Source organism: Eurosta solidaginis, chromosome X (genome assembly GCF_040869045.1).
Source record: "Eurosta solidaginis isolate ZX-2024a chromosome X, ASM4086904v1, whole genome shotgun sequence".
In the NCBI taxonomy this organism is placed as follows: Eukaryota; Metazoa; Arthropoda; class Insecta; order Diptera; family Tephritidae; genus Eurosta; species Eurosta solidaginis.
In genome coordinates, this window is record NC_090324.1 from 2,358,845 (window position 1) to 2,377,604 (window position 18,760).

General features: G+C 38.5%; 1 protein-coding gene across 1 annotated transcript in view; it reads right to left on the reverse strand.

Annotated features, from left to right (window-relative positions):
• The window catches only part of Ca-alpha1D (Ca[2+]-channel protein alpha[[1]] subunit D), a 6,221,746-nt gene that overhangs the window by 1,531,470 nt on the left and 4,671,516 nt on the right, over window positions 1-18,760 (reverse strand). Inside the window, exon 20 of the mRNA XM_067758067.1 lies at window positions 6,484-6,591. Coding sequence (XP_067614168.1) covers window positions 6,484-6,591 — 108 coding nt within the window. The remainder of the gene's footprint in view (window positions 1-6,483; window positions 6,592-18,760) is intronic.

An 18,760-nucleotide genomic window follows, 5' to 3' on the forward strand; every position in this document is an offset into this window, starting at 1 on the left:
CAGCGGCATTGAATTTGCCTTGCACCAAGCAACTAAGCAGCTTAAATTCGCACGTTCTTCAATAGACGCATAGGACCTAAAAAGTTTAACATCATCAGCATACATTAAAATGTTGGAATATTTTATTGTGGTACAGATATCATTAATAAATACCAAGAACAGAATTGGACCGGGATGACTGCCCTGTGGGACGCCAGAGGGAGCATTAATGACATATGAAAGAGTATTTTTAAAAATTACTTGTTGCGTTCTATCACAGAGATACGAAGATATCCACTGGGTGAGGCCAGGTTGGAAGCCAAGTCGATCCAGCTTGTGGATAAGCAAGAAGTAGGAAACTTTATTAAATGCTTTACTGAAATCAGTGTAAATAACACCTGTGTGAAGATTTACTCCAAATCCATTAGAAACATGAATTGTGAATTCAAGTAGGTTGGTAATGGTAGATTTGCCTTTACAGAATCCATGTTGGGAGTCTGCAATCAATGTAGAAATTGAAAATGTTAGTTGATTGGTAACAATGGCTTCAAATACATGACCTACTGCCGTTTTTGTGGAGGGGTATTAGAAAAGATTCCTTCCAAGCAGCAGGAAAAACACCATGTTTTAGAGACATGTTGAATAAATCAGTTAGGGGCTGATAAATATGTTCAGCGAATTTTTTAAGAAAACTTGTGGAATTAGGTCAGGACCGTATTTATAAGATTCCTTCAAAGACGTTAAATATATAAAACCCTTTCTGGAGATATTTCTGGAATATTAATTACGTTAAGTGAGTTATGTTCATACGGGTATTCATTAGACAAAGAAGTTGATTCAGGGGAATAGTTAGATTTGAAAAATTGTGCAAAGAAGTTAGCAATATTTTGATTGTCGCTAGACAAATCTTCCTGGTATTTTAAAGAAGACGGAAACCCTTTAACCCTACGTTTAGAGTTCACGAATCATGAAAGCTTTCGGATTGCAAGTTATTTTCTTTTCCATCGTACAGAGATAGGTATTGTAGCTCTTTTTATTTAATTCAAAATATTTATGACGCAATATAGGGTACTTCAAGTAGTCAGCGTGTGAACCCGTCTACTTGTGCAGCTTGAAGGAACGCGAATTTTTGTTTTTTAAAGATTTAAATTCTTTGGTGTACCATATTTGGACTAGTTCAGTGGAAACACGATTACGCTTAGGTACCTCTCCTTCCAGAATAGCGTGAATTATGGCATTGAAGTCAGAAATGTTTTTGTCAATATCTGCACCGCATTTGGGCCAAACTACTGTAGATAAAATTTGGTTAAGTTTATTAAAATTAACCTTCGCGATTTCAAATACAAAAATAGAGTCGTTTTCTGTGGTAGTGCAACTCGGAGAACTTTCTTCCAATTCGTAAAATATTTCCAGCGAAAGATGGTAAGGGTTCTCAGGAACAGTAGGAAGTTCACCCCTCCTAAGAATGGATTTTGATGTATCATCAACAAATACCAAATCAAGAAACCCTCCCGCACATGTTTGGAACTATATTTATCTGTCTAAGGCAAAGTATAGTTATTTCTGCTAAAAAGCCGTTGCTGGACAATTTTGAAGAAACCGGTACAATAGCATGGTCGGATGTGGTCCATGATACTTGCGGAAGATTAAAGTCACCCAAGACAATTATCGAATCAATACGCTTCAACATTAAATTGATAGCTTTCAGTAACGAAATATGATTCATATACACCGAGGGATCAGAAGATGGTGGGATATAGCAAATGGCAATAAAGGTAAAACCTATTCCCAGCTGGATTCTAATGCACTTAAATTCCGTAGCTTCTATGACAGTTAAAAAAATAGAAGAATGTACCGCGAGCAAAACTCCACCTCCAACTTTGTTCAATATATTTGGTAATAATTGCAAAAAACTTCCGAATTTAATATATGAGGCTTTAACCAAGTTTCAGTAAAAGCGATGATATTGTAAATGCAGTTAAATGATTTCAAGTACAGTTCAGTTAGTTTCGTATTTAGTAATCTTACATTTTGATAAAATATATTAAGGACAGATTTAATATTTAGTTTTTTACTGCATTATTGTTATGAGGAACGGTAGCAAGATTGCGAATATTAACGTTGCTTCTATTCTCTAATTCACGCACAAAAGCCCCGGGTGGCCAAAATGAATTATTTAAAATTGTTTCAAAGTGTTGCGCGGATACGTTTATCCTAAATGACGAAATATCTCTAGGATAATTAAAATTTACTTTACGAATAGTCACTTTTTCGGTTTTAAGTTTACTTATGATATAAAACTAAAAGTCCTCTTCTGTAGTGTCTCTCTCGAATTTGGACACAAAAATCGACTTTTCAATCGGGACAGTAATCAATCTACTAGCCGGCGGTTCAGATTCCGCATAGGGGTTTTGGGGAACCTGGTTCCTTTTTGTGAAGGGTACGGTAGAAACAGCTGAATGAGCCTTCGATTTAGATGGTGAACTCGTAAGAGACTCGGTGAGGACAGATTTATCAATTCAATAGTTGGAGGTGGAAGAAGTGGAGGCAGAGGAATTTTGGGATCAGCATCCATAGCCGGAGCTGGAAGAGAAACATCGTTAGGCCTACGATTATTATCCGGAATGTTTACATTTGAGTGTTTGAAAGACTTAAATAAGCTCTCATAATGCTTAAACTTCTCGGATAAAGCGGAAATCTCTCTGCCTATTTCAGAGAACCCATCTCGGGCCTCTTTGAAAACCTTGAAAAGGTCAATTTCGGTAGGCCTACATTTCAAACAAGCCCAAATCGCTCTCTTATCGTTATCATTAAGTGCGTCAACCACTCGTGCTGACAAACCGGCGCACTTCATATGGGCAAGCCTATCGCAAAGCCAGCATACCACGAAGGGATGTGATTCACTTTTTACTAAGCAGTTTGGATATAGACACGACATTCTTAATAAACTTAAAGAGGATGAGAAATAAATATATATATAAATGCTACAGAAAACCGAGAATTAATAAAATACGAAAAGTATGAATATAAATTTAACGAGAGCACAACGTGTTATACAGAAAAAATACAACAGTTTTAAAGTAGCTCTTAGAAAGAGATACGCTGTATAAGCAGTTTGAGATACACTGTAATAACAGTGAAAAAACTCCGCAAATAGATGTGACACTGAGGAAAGAATGTGCACGCAAAAAATCAAAAATAACAAGTAAGGAAGGCTAAGTTCGGGTGTAACCGAACATTACATACTCGGCTGAGAGCTTTGGAGACAAAATAAGGGAAAATAACCATTTAGCAAAATGAACCTAGGGTAACCCTGGAATATATTTGTATGACATTGGTTTCAAATGGAAGGTATTAAAGAGTATTTTAAAAGAGAGTGCGCCATAGTGCTATAGGTGGACGGAATGTCAGGATATCGCCATAAAGGTGGACCAGAGGTGACTATAGAATGTGTGTTGTACGATATGGGTATCAAATGAAAGGTGTTAATGATTATTTGAAACGTAGTGGGCCTAAGTTTTATAGGTGGACGCCTTTGCGAGATACCGCAATAAGGGTGGAACAGGGGTGACTCTAGAATGTGTTTGGACGATATGGGTATAAAATGAAAGGTGTTAATGAGTATTTTAAAAGGGAGTGGGCCTTAGTTCTATAGGTGCACGCCTTTTCGAGATATCGCCATAAAGGTGGAACAGGGGTGACTCTAGAATGCGTTTGTACGACATGGGTATCAAATGAAAGGTGCTAATGATTATTTAAAAGGCAGTGGGCCTTAGTTCTATAGGTGGAGAACTTTTCGAAATAACGCCATAAAGGTGGACCAGGGGTGACTTTATAGTGTGTTTGTACGATACGGGAACCAAATTAAAGGTATTGATGTGGGTTTTAAAAGGGAGTGGCTCTTAGTTGTATATGTGAAGGCGTTTTCGAGATATCGACCGAAATGTGGATCAGGGTGACACCGAACATCATCTTTCGGGTATCGCTAATTTATTTATATATGTAATACCACGAACTGTATTCCTGCCAAGACTCCAAGGGCTTTTGATTTCGCCCTGCAGAACTTTTTCCTTTTCTTCTACTTGATATGGTAGGTGTCACACCCATTTTACACAGTTTTTTCTAAAGTTACATTTTGCGTCAATAAACCAATCCAATTACCATTTTTCATCACTGTTTTCATATTTGGACAGAATTATGGCATTTTTTCATTTTTCGTAATTTTCGATATCGCAAAAGTGGGCGTGGCCATAGTCGGATTTCGGCCATATTTTATACCGGAATAAAATGGGTTCAGATAAGTACGTGAACTAAGTTTAGTTAAGATATATCGCTTTTAGCTCGAGTTATCGTGTTAAGGGCCAAGCGGAAGGACATACGGTGGACTGTGTATAAAAACTGGGCGTGAATTCAACCGATTTCGCCCATTTTCACAGAAAACAGTCATCGTCATAGAGGCTATGCACACACCAAATTTCACAAGGATTGGTAAATTTTAGTTCGATTTATGGCCTTAAAAGTATTCTATATGAATTAAATGAAAAAGGGCGGAGCCATGCCCATTTTGAAATTTTGTTTTATTTTTGTATTTGGTTGCACCATATCATTACTGGAGTTGAATGTTGGCATAATTTACTTATATACTGTAAAGATTTTAAATTTTTTGTTAAAATTTTACTTAAAAAAAAATTTTTTAAAGTGGGCGTGTTCGTCATCCGATTTTGCTAATTTTTATTAAGCGCACATATAGTAATAGGAGCAACGTCCCTGCCAAATTTCATCGTGATATCTTCAACGGTGCCATGCCCATTGTCCAAAAATTTACGAATTTTCTGTTTTGCGTCATAAGGTCAACGCACCTACCAAGTTTCATTGCTTTACCCTTCTTTGGTAATGAATTATCCCACTTTTTCGGTTTTTCGAAATTTTCGATATGGAAAAAGTGGGAGGGCGCGAGCGATATGAGATGAGCGCCCAGGAACCTATATACCAAATTTCATCAAGATATCTCAAAATTTACTTAAGTTATCGTGTTTACAGACGGACGGACGGACATGGCTAAATGAATTTCTTTTTTCACCCAGATCATTTTGATGTATAGAAGTCTATATCTATCTCGATTATTTTATGCCGTTACGGATTACCGTTATGCGAACAAAGTTAATATACTCTGTGAGCTCTGCTCAGCTGAGTATAAAAACAAAATACACTATTAAAAACTGAGGCCTATCAACAGCAACAACGCAATGCAAAAACACTCGGAAATGCAACTGCAAATAAATATGTACATATGTGTATATGCAAAATTGACAAAAATTTTAATTTTTAATATTAAAAAAATTATGTAAAATCAATTGAATTTAAATTTAATTTCTTAATTCAGCATACACAATTATTGCACTTCACCATCCCAGCGGGTCAGGGGGTTAGAATATACCCGCGGTAGGTATGCGTGTCGTAAGAGGCGACTAAAATACCGGATTGGCCTGAAGGTTTAATGTGGCCATATAAATCGTTCCCGAGATGGTCGGGCCAGCACCTTAACGATGCTGTGTTACCGGAGCGTACCGGATCTGTAAACGGCAAAGGACCATCACATCGGTCACTCCCTAAACCTTCGGGGAGCAACCGTATCGCTACAACAACAACAACAACAACATTGCACTTCACCAACTATGTGAAGAATAAAACTATATTTAGCAATATTAAACACTATATTTATTGAAAACACAAGAGCACAGATAAAAAATCAACTTCACGGACGTGTGCGAAAAAATCGCGAGCTTCTCTACTAATTTGCGCCGTTCTCCTTTAATTTTCCTTCAAATCAGCAGGATGGGACCTATGTACATGTTTTATGCCGACTTGTTGTTGTTGTAGCGCTAAGCTTGCTTTACGAAGGCTTTGGGGAGCGTTATCGATGTTGTGGTCCTTTGCCGGATACATATTCGGTACGCCCCGGTAACACAGCTCCATTAAGGTGCTAGCCCGACCATCTCGGGAACGATTTATATAGCCGCATTAAACCCTCCCGACATCGCTATACAAACCAAGCACTTGCCATTACCCACGTGTCTTGCGAACCATATATTGTACACATAATTCCATTTATTATACAAATAAAATGTTTAATAAAAGTTAATAGCCTTGAATATTGTAAATTGTTAGATTTGTTGAGTTAGAAGGCTTCACAGAATGAATAAAACTTATTTTTTTATTTATATACATTTATAATTTATTGGGCCGATATTTCGACTTCAATCTGAAGTATGATCAACACGTATCCATATATGTCCCTGATGATGATGACTTAAAGGCTGTTGCAGTTAAGAAAATATTTTCTTTCTTTCTTCCATTCATTGGGTGACAAAAAGTGAATCTTTAAGCAAAACGTCAACCAAATGAATCGTTTGAGCATGATTGAAAGAAAATAGATAAAAATAAAAAATTTCTGAAACGGCCTAATGTACAATAGAACTAAAAAATAGAACTAAAAAATCATACCTTAAATAACTGGACTCCTATCACGGCAAACATGAATTGCAGGAGGCAAGTCACTAGTACAATATTTCCAATTGTCTTAACAGCCACTATTACACATTGAACTACATGCTATAACAATACAATTGCAGAAGAACGAGATAAAATATTATTATATTAAGTCGTATTTCATTTGATTGATATAAACATACGTTTCCTTAATTTACAATGGCCCCAACCAACAAATATTAAATTTTCAACAATAAGCAAAATATATATAATTTTCTCGTTCACGGTATGCAGATATGGCTTTTTAAGTGCCACAACTCCGTTGTAAGTGGCAATAACACTTTTAAACATCAATATATCATAGCAAAATCCGAAACAAACGCAATTTTGAAGAATTGTTCGCTAGGACATTTGTAAAATAAGGTAACGATATGTAAGTAAACGTATCATTCGAATATCTCACAAAGTTTTGTAAATTAAAATGTACCTATCTATACATATATAAAGAACGAAATATTATGAAAGATTTATTGTAAGATGTGACAGCGTTGAACAATGAACATATGGATTAAAATTTCTGAAGTCTATCAGAACTTTTCGTTGGTGAAATTTTTTTTGGTTTAACATTTTTTTCATTGCCGGTCAACAAAGACCTCACAAAGACTGAATGTGTCCATTGTGTTTCCAGAATTAGTTTGACAACCAAACGGAAGAACCCCAATCAAATACCAGGACTTATGTTAGAGAATAACTCCGTCCTCTTGGATCTTCCATGACCTAGCTTAATTGCTGTCTCGAGATCTTCCAACTCTGCCGCCCCTTATAACTGGAATCTTGACGGGGCAGTGCAGGGCACGAACAGAACGTGCTCAACCGTTTCTTCCTGTACCTGTTGTTACTGACGAGGTCTAACTTATAATTCATTAGATAGGACTTTCATCAGTCTCGCTGAGCATTATATGTCGGCACTGAATTTCTCCCATGAAACCCGCTTTGACTGGTTGATTTCATGTTTATAGATTCTCAACAGATCTCTGTATTCGTTCCAGCACTCCTAGTTTTCCGCAACTTTTGCCAATGTGATATCAAGCTTGACGTAGGCCCAACATATTGTGACGAATGTTGACATCACTAGGCTGTTAGTAAATAATCAAGCAACAACAAAAACATGAAGCAGCTACTCTTATATACATGTCCACATTAAAGCTAGCAAAACATACATAAAGGCAACGAAGAGATACTCACAAACACATGTAATCATCAGCCGAAGTAGGTACTCACACATACACCCGCATATGGCTACAAGATAAACATAAACTACAAATATATATACATGTATATTTGTGGTAACCAAGCAGAAGATACAAAACTTCTAGAAGGCGAAACGTCTAGACCTTAGGAGAAATATGCGAACGAAGCAAGGGAGAGTATAAAAGCAGCGCATGCTGAGTAATCAGCAATCAGTTTCATTTAACCACGCTATTAGTTGCGAAGTGCAGTATAATTGTGAAGTATAATTGTACTACTCCCAAAGTGGTCTAATGAAGACCATTTTAGAATACAGAATATTGGAGTTATTTATTCGACAGTTCAGCGATTCGAACGTTAGCAGAAGGTGCGTAATAACCAGGATTTCCCCAGAATTCGTAACAATATGTAGACACACTACCCCTGTTGGACACAAGTAGACTACTCTGTAGCCCGTTGACGTAAATAAATAGAAAAAATACTGTATTGAAACTCGGTTTGGTTTTATTGTTTTATTGAATAAGTTAGAATTTTCTTCATAACATGTTATAGCGCGGGCTAATTTCGCTAATTTTTGTCCCACTTACACACTTATTGTGAGCTGGTAACATCATTCGTGTTACCCGCTACGAAAATTAGAAACAACTTTGGTATTCTGATTGCGGATAACAACGTTACCAGCAAAATAGCTGTTAACATCGCATTACATCGCAAAATTGTACGTCTTTGCTAAATATTTGTTTGATCAATATAAACAAAAAATGTGTCCATGTTATTGTACACGACTTTTTAAACAATATTATTCTTTTTAAAACAAAATTTAGCTCACATTTTTTCTCAATTGAGCAACTTTGTTTTTTGACAGTATAAGTGTGCAGGCTAGAATTGCGGTTACATGAACGATTTTACATTATACTCCAATAACACATTTACCGACAACTTTCGGGATAAGGCCGTTAGTGTCAAAAATATAGCCATGAAAACTTTTTCGCAAACAAAAGTTATTTCTACTTTGCTTATAAAGCACGGACGTTTTTCAGTGTATTTCAACTGTTTGGAAATGCGTTATGTTAATATACCAAAACATATAAGTTAAGGAGCCCAAGGACTAGGGCTCCAAAAATTAAAGTTGGGGGCCGCCCCGCGGCCCCATTACAACCTGCAAAGATCCAAATAAAAAATAGTTTATTTCCCGCTTAAGAATATTTACCATTTATTGTCGTTGATTATCCAAAACAGACTGAATTGTATTGTTAACTTAAACTAACTCTAAGCTTCTACATTAGTCTAAGTGATTTCTTAATTGCTGACACTGCACTTCCCACGATTGGCCAAAATAATATTTTATCGCTTGCGTGGAAAATCACACGACTTTCATTTTGTCCGCATATCATATCGCTTACGCTGCAGTTCCCATGAATTGCATTTGGTCTGCTTACGCAATATGATATCGGATCAATTACTTGCGTAGGCTTTGCTCGTGTTTGTTGAAGTGTGGTGTCAGCACATTCTTACAAGTAAGTGTGTCTGCCCCCTTGTTAAGTACCCCCCTTTAAACATCTGCGTCCCGCAGATGAGCTCCTTTTTCAGAAGGATCCTTTGCATGGCCTGGCTGGTCCTGATCTATGGTCTGATTTAGTCTTGGAAAGTTCATTGTAGTAGTGAGTTTTCTCCAGATAATGTAGCATACGGCTGCCAGAATGACCAAGGCAAGAGCGTCAAAAATTAGCGAAAGGTGAAAATTATTGCCAAGTTGTTTAAGGTGATTAATATTTTCGATGATGAGGCCGTGAATGTAGTTAAGGTTCAATTTTAGTCCTTCGCTCGTGATGTTTACCAAGGGCGGTGGCAGGGCCTGCGCTGTGCGTACTGATCTGCTGGTAAATGTTTGATTTCCCACCGTTACTGTTTCGTTGTTCAAAATAATGACGCACGTTCCATTTAGGTATGTGGAGTAGTCCCTCCCTTGTAACTGACCTTCAAAGTTTGTAACAAATATTGTTGAGACTGCGATCATCTCGACGGTTTTGGTGTTGTCTGGTTCAAAGTGGCATTTGGCATCGCCGCCTTTAACTAGCCTAGCTAGGCACCCGTTCTCCCGGAGTTTGGTCAGGGATTTGGGAGAACAAATTGTTCTATTGCTGATCGAAGGGTAATTCTCGTTCACTCCGAACGTTTCAACCTCGTATATTAGCATTTTTTTGTAGTTGAGGTCAACGTGTTGTCCTTTTATAAAGGCGGCCCGTGTTATTAGGAGTCGGCAGCCATCTGGTTTTACCTTTGGCATTGATAGTACGTACAAAAGTGTGCTACCGTTTGAATACACGGAGGCCGACCCGTACTCTATGGCTTCAATGGTGTTCTGATATGGTAGGGAATCTTACTCCATTATGAGCCTTCCAATCTCGTCTCGATCAAGAAGATTTGTGTTAATTACGCCAGATTTCGCCATTTGGTATGCTTGGAGGACTTCTAACACCTGTTCCTTCAAGACTTTGCTCAGGTCAACAAGCTCCATATTCTCCTCGCTAATGTTTTTGCTTATAGCGTTAATATGGAGCAACGCTTCGTTTGTTTTCTCGATTGCCTCGCGGGTATCGTTGAATAGTTTTTCGTTGACCCGGTACTGGTGATTGTTGTTTATTACCACGTAATTCATGCTTCGAAGAATATAGTCCCAATCCGCTGCATATGGAGACCCAGCTATCCACTTCCATGCAGAACCAATCCAGTCAATGGAACGTACCCTTCGTGATTTGCTTATATGTAGTTCGTCGAGACGCAGCTTAGTTTGATTTAGGTGGAATTGTAACACAGTCCGCGCAGCCCTGCTGGTAATGTCGTGCTCCGTTGAGTCCATCAATTTGACCAAAGCCGTGTTGAAGTAGCTTAGGTCGACCACATGGACTAAACTGAAATGTTCGTTCAGGATCCAACCACGCCCATGGTCTATAATCACCAACGGGGAGTCATAGCCGTAAATGTTCAGGCCAGAAACGCCAGATATTAATACCTAACTGCCATAAAAAAATATAATGGTTTAGATTATTTGTTTTAAAGTGCTAAGACTTTTTAGTTTCGGGGGACGGTAATTTGGATTCTTAAATTTTTCATGACTACAATTATTCTTCCTTTTTTCTGGTTTTTAACAAAAAATTTTCTACGATTACGAGTAATAAAATTATAAAAAAAAAAATTTTTTTGTTTTTTTTTTTTTTATTATTATGGCAAAAGCATTTAAAGGTAGAACCGGCTATGATGCGTCTAGAACTTTTCACCGAAGAGGAAAGGATAGGAGAAAAAAATATTGAATTTTTCATTGCAAGGATACAGTTAGAACTGTTCTAATTAGAGTTACACATGGCTCCACCTTATGATGCTCTACCCATTACAAGTACAAAAGGTATACACATTTTTCCTTTGTTTCTTCATTTCTTATTTTTTGTTTCTTAACCATACAAATTAATTCAATCGTTTCATTTTATACAATTTTACCGTCCCTGATTTTTGTGTGTTTTGGCATAGACCACAGGACATTGTATTTTGCGGTTAGTCATGTAGTCTTCCCCAGATGCCCCATAAGGGTATATCAAAAAAAAAGTTTTGGGCCATTTCATAAATTTTTTTTTGTTGGGCCTCTTTACTTGTGGAAAAAATTCTTGGGCCATTTCTTTAGAAAACAATGTTTTTTTTTTGTTTTCTTTGTTTTTTTTTTATTTTGGTCCTTTTTTACTTGTGACAAGCAATTTTTGGGCCATTTATTTAAATAAATTTTTTCTGTTGGCCTTTTTATCAGTGAGTTTTTCTGCGTGGAAAGACATTTTTTTTTTCTTTCGCAGTTCAATCAATTAATTGAATATTGCCAAGCGACTTTGCGTGATTGCCATTGTGTTTGCTTCGAGGATTCTCGTAGGCTTCTTGCCTCTTTTGTTTGCAGATCTCTGTATTTTGTTTATTGATCGGTTATTGCCAAATGATCTTATGTTGTTGCCAAAGCCATTGATTACTTTCTATTATTGATTTTATATGAGGTGATTCAAGGATTTCTTACTTGTGCTTTGTGAATTTTTTCCTGGTGCTTGTCACTAGCGTTACCCGGTTATCCTTCCCTACGACATCCTTTTTATAGATCGCCTTTTGTTTCCCCTTTATCTGTGTGTCCCTTACATAGATTTCATCTCCTCGCTAGAATTTCCTAGGTCCCTTCCTTTTCCTGTTTGCCCGTGAATTTCTCAATTCCTGATTTTTCCTTATCTGTTCCCTAATTCCTTTATGAACCCTTGATCTTGAAATCGGATAACATTTGATAGTTTATCCTTTCCGTCCTGTTAAAAAAAATATCGCTTGGGTTTCTCTTCGTGACCGAAAGTACTGGTGTGTTGCAGCGGTCCACTGCTATGTAAATTAACTCCTTTGGTCTAGTATTGCGAATTTCTCCTTTAAGGCATCAGAAAATGTCTATCATGGTTGAATGAAATTTCTCAATCAGGCAGTTTACCTCACTTCATTGGATTGGTGTTTGGTACAATTTTATTTCCAAGCCCCTGATATAGTTGCAAACTAAGCGAGTCATAAATCCCCTTTCATTGTCCGTCACTACCATTTTGGGGGTTTTGAAATAGTGTATTGCCTTAGCCAATTTAGACCGAAGAGTAACCGCTGAGCGATTTTTTATGTGGAATAGTTTTGCAAACTTTGAAAATTTATCTATACAGGATAAAACTTTTCGCCGTGGATTTCGAAGATATCCACATGTACTATCTCACATGGATATTTGGGGATAGGTGTGTCCTTCATAGGCGGCACCGCGCGATGCCTATCGTATTTATTCGTTTTGCAAATTTCGCAAGTGGAAGCGAACTGTTTTATTCGACTCGCCATTTTTCCAAGATTTGCTCCTTATTTTCCTTAGGGTTTCTATGGGCCCTCATATGCTCGGACTCTATTATTCCGCAAATTCTATCCTAGTTGGCCATATCTTCGACATCCCTTTGTGTTATACTGATTTTGTACAAAAGGAAATGCTCTAAATATACTTCTTGTAGAAGACATAAACGGTTTTCTGGAATCTTTATTCCATTTATCAGCGATGGATTCAGGCGTTCTTTTAAGGCCTCGATTAAACTGGGTTTTTCAATGGCGGCCAACCTAACGTAGTGACGGGTGAAACCCAGATGCGGATTTTCCGAATAAGTCATTGCACTCCCCTCTGTAAAGATAAGCTGGTTTCGGAAAACGTTTAAAGAAGCCTCCACGTGTGGTATAAGATCTGACGTATCTTGGTCCGCACTGTGAACCGTCCCTTCCTCGCTTCCGGCTTCCGCTAATACGTCGCTTGTTTCCGACGGTTCTATTAAATGGTTTTCCTGACATGGAATTCTTGAGAGAGCATCTGCCACAACATTTAATTTACCAGGAGTGTAAATCAATTCGTGGTTATACTCTTCAATTCTAGCCTTCCACCTCTTCAGCTTAGCGTTGTAGTTTCTACTTCCCAACGCAAATGTGAGAGGCTGGTGGTGGGTGAAAATTCTGATTTTTTCGCCCCATAGAGGTACGACCTAAGGTTATCTAGGGCCCAAACTATTGCCAGAATTTCTTTATCGTTTGTGGCATAGTTCTCCTCTGTTCTAGATATAGATCTTGAGATGTAGGCGATGGGTCGATCCTTTCCTGGTTCTCCTTGGGATAGCACCCCACCAATGGCATAATTTGAAGCATCGATGGTAAGATTAAAAGGTTTTTCAAAATCTGGAAAGGCAAGAATATCTGAGGAGACAAGCAATTATTTCAGGTTATCGAAGGCCTGAAGGGCTTCGTTGTTCATACAGATTCGTATTTTCTTGGACTGATTTGCCCTGGCCTGTGCCTTTTCACCCCTAGTTAGATTGATCAAAGGTTTGGCAACCTTTGCGTAGTCCCGAATGAATTTTCGGTAATATGACGTCATTCCCATAAAGCTTTTCAGTTCTTTTAGTGTTTCCGGGGGCGAGAGGTTCTCTATAGCCTGAACCTTAGACGGGTGTGGTTTTATTCCGCTAGATGTAATTATGTATCCCACGAATTCTACTTCCGTTCTCATAAATTTGGTTTTCTCTAAATTCACCCTCAAATTAGCGTCTGCGAGCCTTTCAAATATTGTTTCCATATTCTTTAAATGTTCATTTATATTTTTCCCAAAGACAATGATGTCGTCTATATACACGTAGCATATCCTTCCGATGTATTCCTTAAGGACGTCATCGTCCATGCGTTGGAATATAGCAGGTGAGTTCTTCAATCCGAAGGGTAGCCGCAAAAATTCGTACTTCCCATTCATGGTAGAAAACGCCGTTTTGGGAATATCCGCCTCTTTCATTGCGATTTGGTGAAAACCTGAAGTGAGATCGATCGTTGTGAAATATTTGGCGTTGCCCAGACTAACCAGGGTTGCATTGATATCCGGAATAGGACACGGTAACCGCATTTAAACGTTCAAAATCTACGACCATTCTATACTGTTTTTCGCCGGAGGGCTTTGGCTTCTTTGGAACCACCCAAATGGGAGAATTGTAAAGACTTTTAGATGGTTGTATGATACCTTTTTCAAGCAATTCGGCTATTTGGTTTTCTACCTCTGCCCTCATGTTTGCAGGATAGGGATAACTTTTTGTGTATATGGGCTCATCAGTGGTAGTCTTTATCTCCGCCTGAACAGAAGTTTTAATGTTTGTTTTAGCATCTAGTGGACCGAACAAATGGGAGTACTTCTTTACTATGGCTTTCAAGTCCGGAAGAATTTCACCGGGTGTATCCTTGGTTTCGAAGAAATGTAGGTGGCCAATGGTTTTGTTTTTTAAAGGGATTTTTATGTTGGGATCTATGGTTAGGACATGATTTCTCCTGTTTATGATGGCGCCTAGGGATTTAAGGGTGTCACCTCCTATTATTCCATCGAATGAGTCTACTATGGCGTCATTACCTACATTCTGAAAGAACTTTCCAAGAATTTGATTTTTTATAAGGATAGGGCCTGGAACAGTGTGGACTTGAAATGGTGAATTCACCAGGTCAGCTTCTAGGGCTGGTGTGGGCTTAATAAAGAGTTTATTGGCACCTGTATCCACCAAGAATTTTAAAGGGACGTTATTTGCGGACAGACATGTCAAGTACGGTATGCTTGAGTGTTGGGCTTCCTCCTTTAAATGAAAAACGCCGGCGGTCCAGCCGTCATAAAATTTGCTTCGGTCGACAATTGTTCTTCCTCTACTTCCAAAACCTGTGCCTTCAAGTTGTAAACGCGCTGCTGTTTTGGAATTGCTCCTAAGGACGACTCAGGCCCGCGTTTGCACACGTTACGGTTGCTATTGGGCCTGTTCAAATAATTCACCTGCTTCGTTTGCACACTCTCATCCACTTCCGTCTTCTCCGCCGGTTTTGGAGCCGTAGGCCTCTTGGTAGGGCCAGGATTTTCCCTGCTATTCATTTGGGGTCTATTGAACGGGTTTCTCTCATATCTCTGACTGGAGTTCCTATTGGCCCAGTTATAGCTGGCACGCGCTCTCGGAGGGAGTGGTGGTCTTTGTGACTGTCGTGTTAGGACATTTGAGGGAACTAAAATTCTATTTGTCGAGTTATTGTGCGCTATTGTATTCCTGAGCTTTAAATTTTGAATGTCCAAGCATGCCGAATATGCTTCTGGTAGGGTTTTTGGTTTCTGAACAATTAACATACGCGACATTTCCGAGCTAAGGTCCCTAATGATAACGCCAAGTGCCTTATTGCGGTACGTTTCCACAAGGACTGACATAGTCTCGCGGCTATACTCATCCGACATGATTTTGTTGACGATCAGCGACAACTGGTTGTTGACCGTTACGTAGAATTCATCAAACGTTGCACCGCTTTGGACTAACTGATTGATCTGGTGCTCCAGAGTCCTTATGTCCCTTTTATCTGCGTAATGTGACGAAAGTACCCTTTTAATTTCTGCCCAATCTCCCCCTAAGACATTGTATGCTACTAGTGCCGAGTCGGCCACGCAACGAATTTTTTGCCTGATGTGCTGCAGAATGGCACGATATAAGGGTTTCTCTTTCACCACAGCGTAGTCCGAAAGGATACTCTCGACGCAATGAACCCAAGTGCTATATTGGGAAGGACTACCTTCGAAAACTTGCAGCTCCTTCACGCAATCAAGAAGTCTGTCGATATCCTTTAAATCCTGTTCTGACTGCGGTGTTCGCACTGATACGGGTACAGCCTGCGGCTGCGTCCTACCTCTAGTTTGCTCTATGCTACCTAATCGTTCGCCGGCTTTGGCCATGTGCTGCTCCAAAATCATGAGCCTAGAGTCGAGGGCTCCACCGTTGTTTTCTATGCCACTAAGCCGCCCCTCTAGTCGCCTAATCTGCTCGAGCAGAGCATTAATACCGCCAGTGAGTTCGTTAAATTTAGTGGTTAGGGCCTCCATGTCTACAAAATTAAACGGTTTTTGATCGAAACGGAAACTTTCTTTAGAATAAATTTAACGTTGCACAAAGTGGCCTTTCTGCAATTCGCGTTATTTAATAGGGTATGTAGACCGTCACGGAATATTTATAAAAGGGAGGGATACTTCACAGCAGGATATTAGAATTTATTGTTTTATTAATATTATTTGGTATGATTGAATTAAGCTTTGGCTTTAGAATTTTTGTAATAGTTTTTTTCTGTGGCAATACTCTTTTTTCGTTTTTTGCAACTTTTAATTTGAATTCGGGTCCTTGTAATTTTAGGAACCCCGATAAGGTTGGTGAAACTTTTACCGTGTTCTTATGTAAACGGCGACATGTATCCAATGGGCGTTTCACCATACATTAGTCATTATAGTTAAAGTTTTGGTCAGGGGAGGCTGTGTTTTTACCTTTTTAATAGCCCTCAATCAGATTGAAGGCAGCCTACTTGGACACAATTGCTCCACAACGCAATCCCAGACTTGACGCAATCTCCAGTGTGTTCTTATGTATACAACAGAAGTACCGATAAACACAAAACTGCAGTATGTTCTTATGGCTAAACTGGAAGTATTGTAGTGGCCACTTCCAGTGTGTTCTTATGTGTACCCTGGAAGCCTCCAAAAATATGAAGTCGTCCTCAGTGTGTTCTCATGTGTACGCTGGAGATAACTTGACGCAAGGGGTAAAACTCTGCCGTGTCCTTAAGGGAACAGCGGGGTGCACGCAATATGCAAAATGTTTCGGTTTATATTTCACGGTCACGGGTTTCGTTAACCACGATTTGGCATTCGATGTGGTGAGCTCCGTCCTAGGAGTATAGGCATACGGACTCACTCCGCCAATGCGATTGTGCTTTAACATTCTGATATGCGATAGCGTGTCGTAGGAAGAATCACTTTTTTTAGTTTTTGTTTTTTTTTTTTTGCGTCTTTCTGTTTATCTTAATTATCGTTTTATTCCTGTATTAGCGTTTAGGCTATCAGGATAGGACATAGTAAAATTATAAAAAAAAATTTTCACTTTACTCGTTTTTTCCTTAATTTTTGTGTTATTCCTGTATTAGCGCTTTAGCTATCAGGATAGGACGTAGTAAAATTATTAAATTTATTGTATCAGGTTTAACCTCTCCTGGGGAGAGGAGCTTTTATACCCTGGAGGGTCCCGAAGGGAATCGCAGAATTAAGCCATATTATAAACCGGAGGGTCACGGTTTCACAAATATTTGTTATCGGCTGTAAAAGCCTTAAATTATTTTTTAATTTTGTTTAGTTCCTAGCTTTTATTTTATAAACCGCAGGGTCACCCCGAATGTGGTTAACCGCGGTTTTAGCAATATTTCATTCATACGCCTCTTGGGCAAATATTATCCATTGGGGAATTTTTTCCCAAAAAGGTTTCACTTAGATTCTTCACTAGACACCACACAACACAATTCCTTATTGTTTTTTGCACTATCTCTTTTCAGGACCTCTTTTGTAATGAGGTCCCTTGTGAAGGACCCATATGCCAGTGGGTCCCTGCTCGGGCGCCAGTTAAGGAGCCCAAGGACTAGGGCTCCAAAAAATTAAAATTGGGGGCCACCCCGCGGCCCCCTTACAACCTGCAAAGATCCAAATAAAAAATAGTTTATTTTCCGCTTAATAATATTTACCTTTTAATGTCGTTGATTATCCAAAACAGACTGAATTTTATTGTTAACTTAAACTAACTCTAAGCTTCTACATTGGTCTAATTGATTTCTTAATTGCTGACACTGCACTTCCCACGATTGGCCAAAATAATATTTTATCGCTTGCGTAGCAAATCACACGACTTGCATTTTGTCCGCATATCATATCGCTTACGTTGCAGTTCCCATGAATTGCATTTTGTCTGCTTACGCAATATGATATCGGATCAATTACATGCGTTGGCTTTGCTCGTGTTTGTTGAAGTGTGGTGTCAGCACATTCTTACAAGTAAGCGTGTCTGCCCCCTTGTTAAGTTATATGTTATATACTACTTTTTAAAGTTTTTTGCCATATCACCAACTTCCGAATGGGTTGATAGAAATTGAGAACATTAAAAAAAAACTCGAAAAAAGTATTTTAGCAAAGTTTTATTGAATGTTTACATAAAACCATGTACTGGAGTGCTTTGTATTTCCAAACATTCTCTGCTGTGCTTTATGAGAGAAGTGGAAGTTACCTATGCCTGTGGTTTTATTCTTGAAAGTAACTCATTATGTAAGTGGTAAAAACCAAAAACTACCAAAATGTTATAAAGCATGGAGAAAGCGGACATATTCCCATTCGCTCATAATATTCAGGAAAAAATTATGTCAACCCAAATTATGTCGAAAAAAACAAAAATATTTAAAAATTGTGAAACACTTCAGAAAATTTCACCATATGTAAGCACAAATCGCTCAAAAATCGGAAATATTTTATTAAAAATAAAAAGAATAAATGTAAGGGGCGATAACCACCGAAGAAATTTTAGGCCGAGCATCTCTTCCAATTTGCGTCGTGCTCCTTTTTAATTTTTCCTACAAATTGGCCGGACGGGACCTACTTGTTTTATTAACT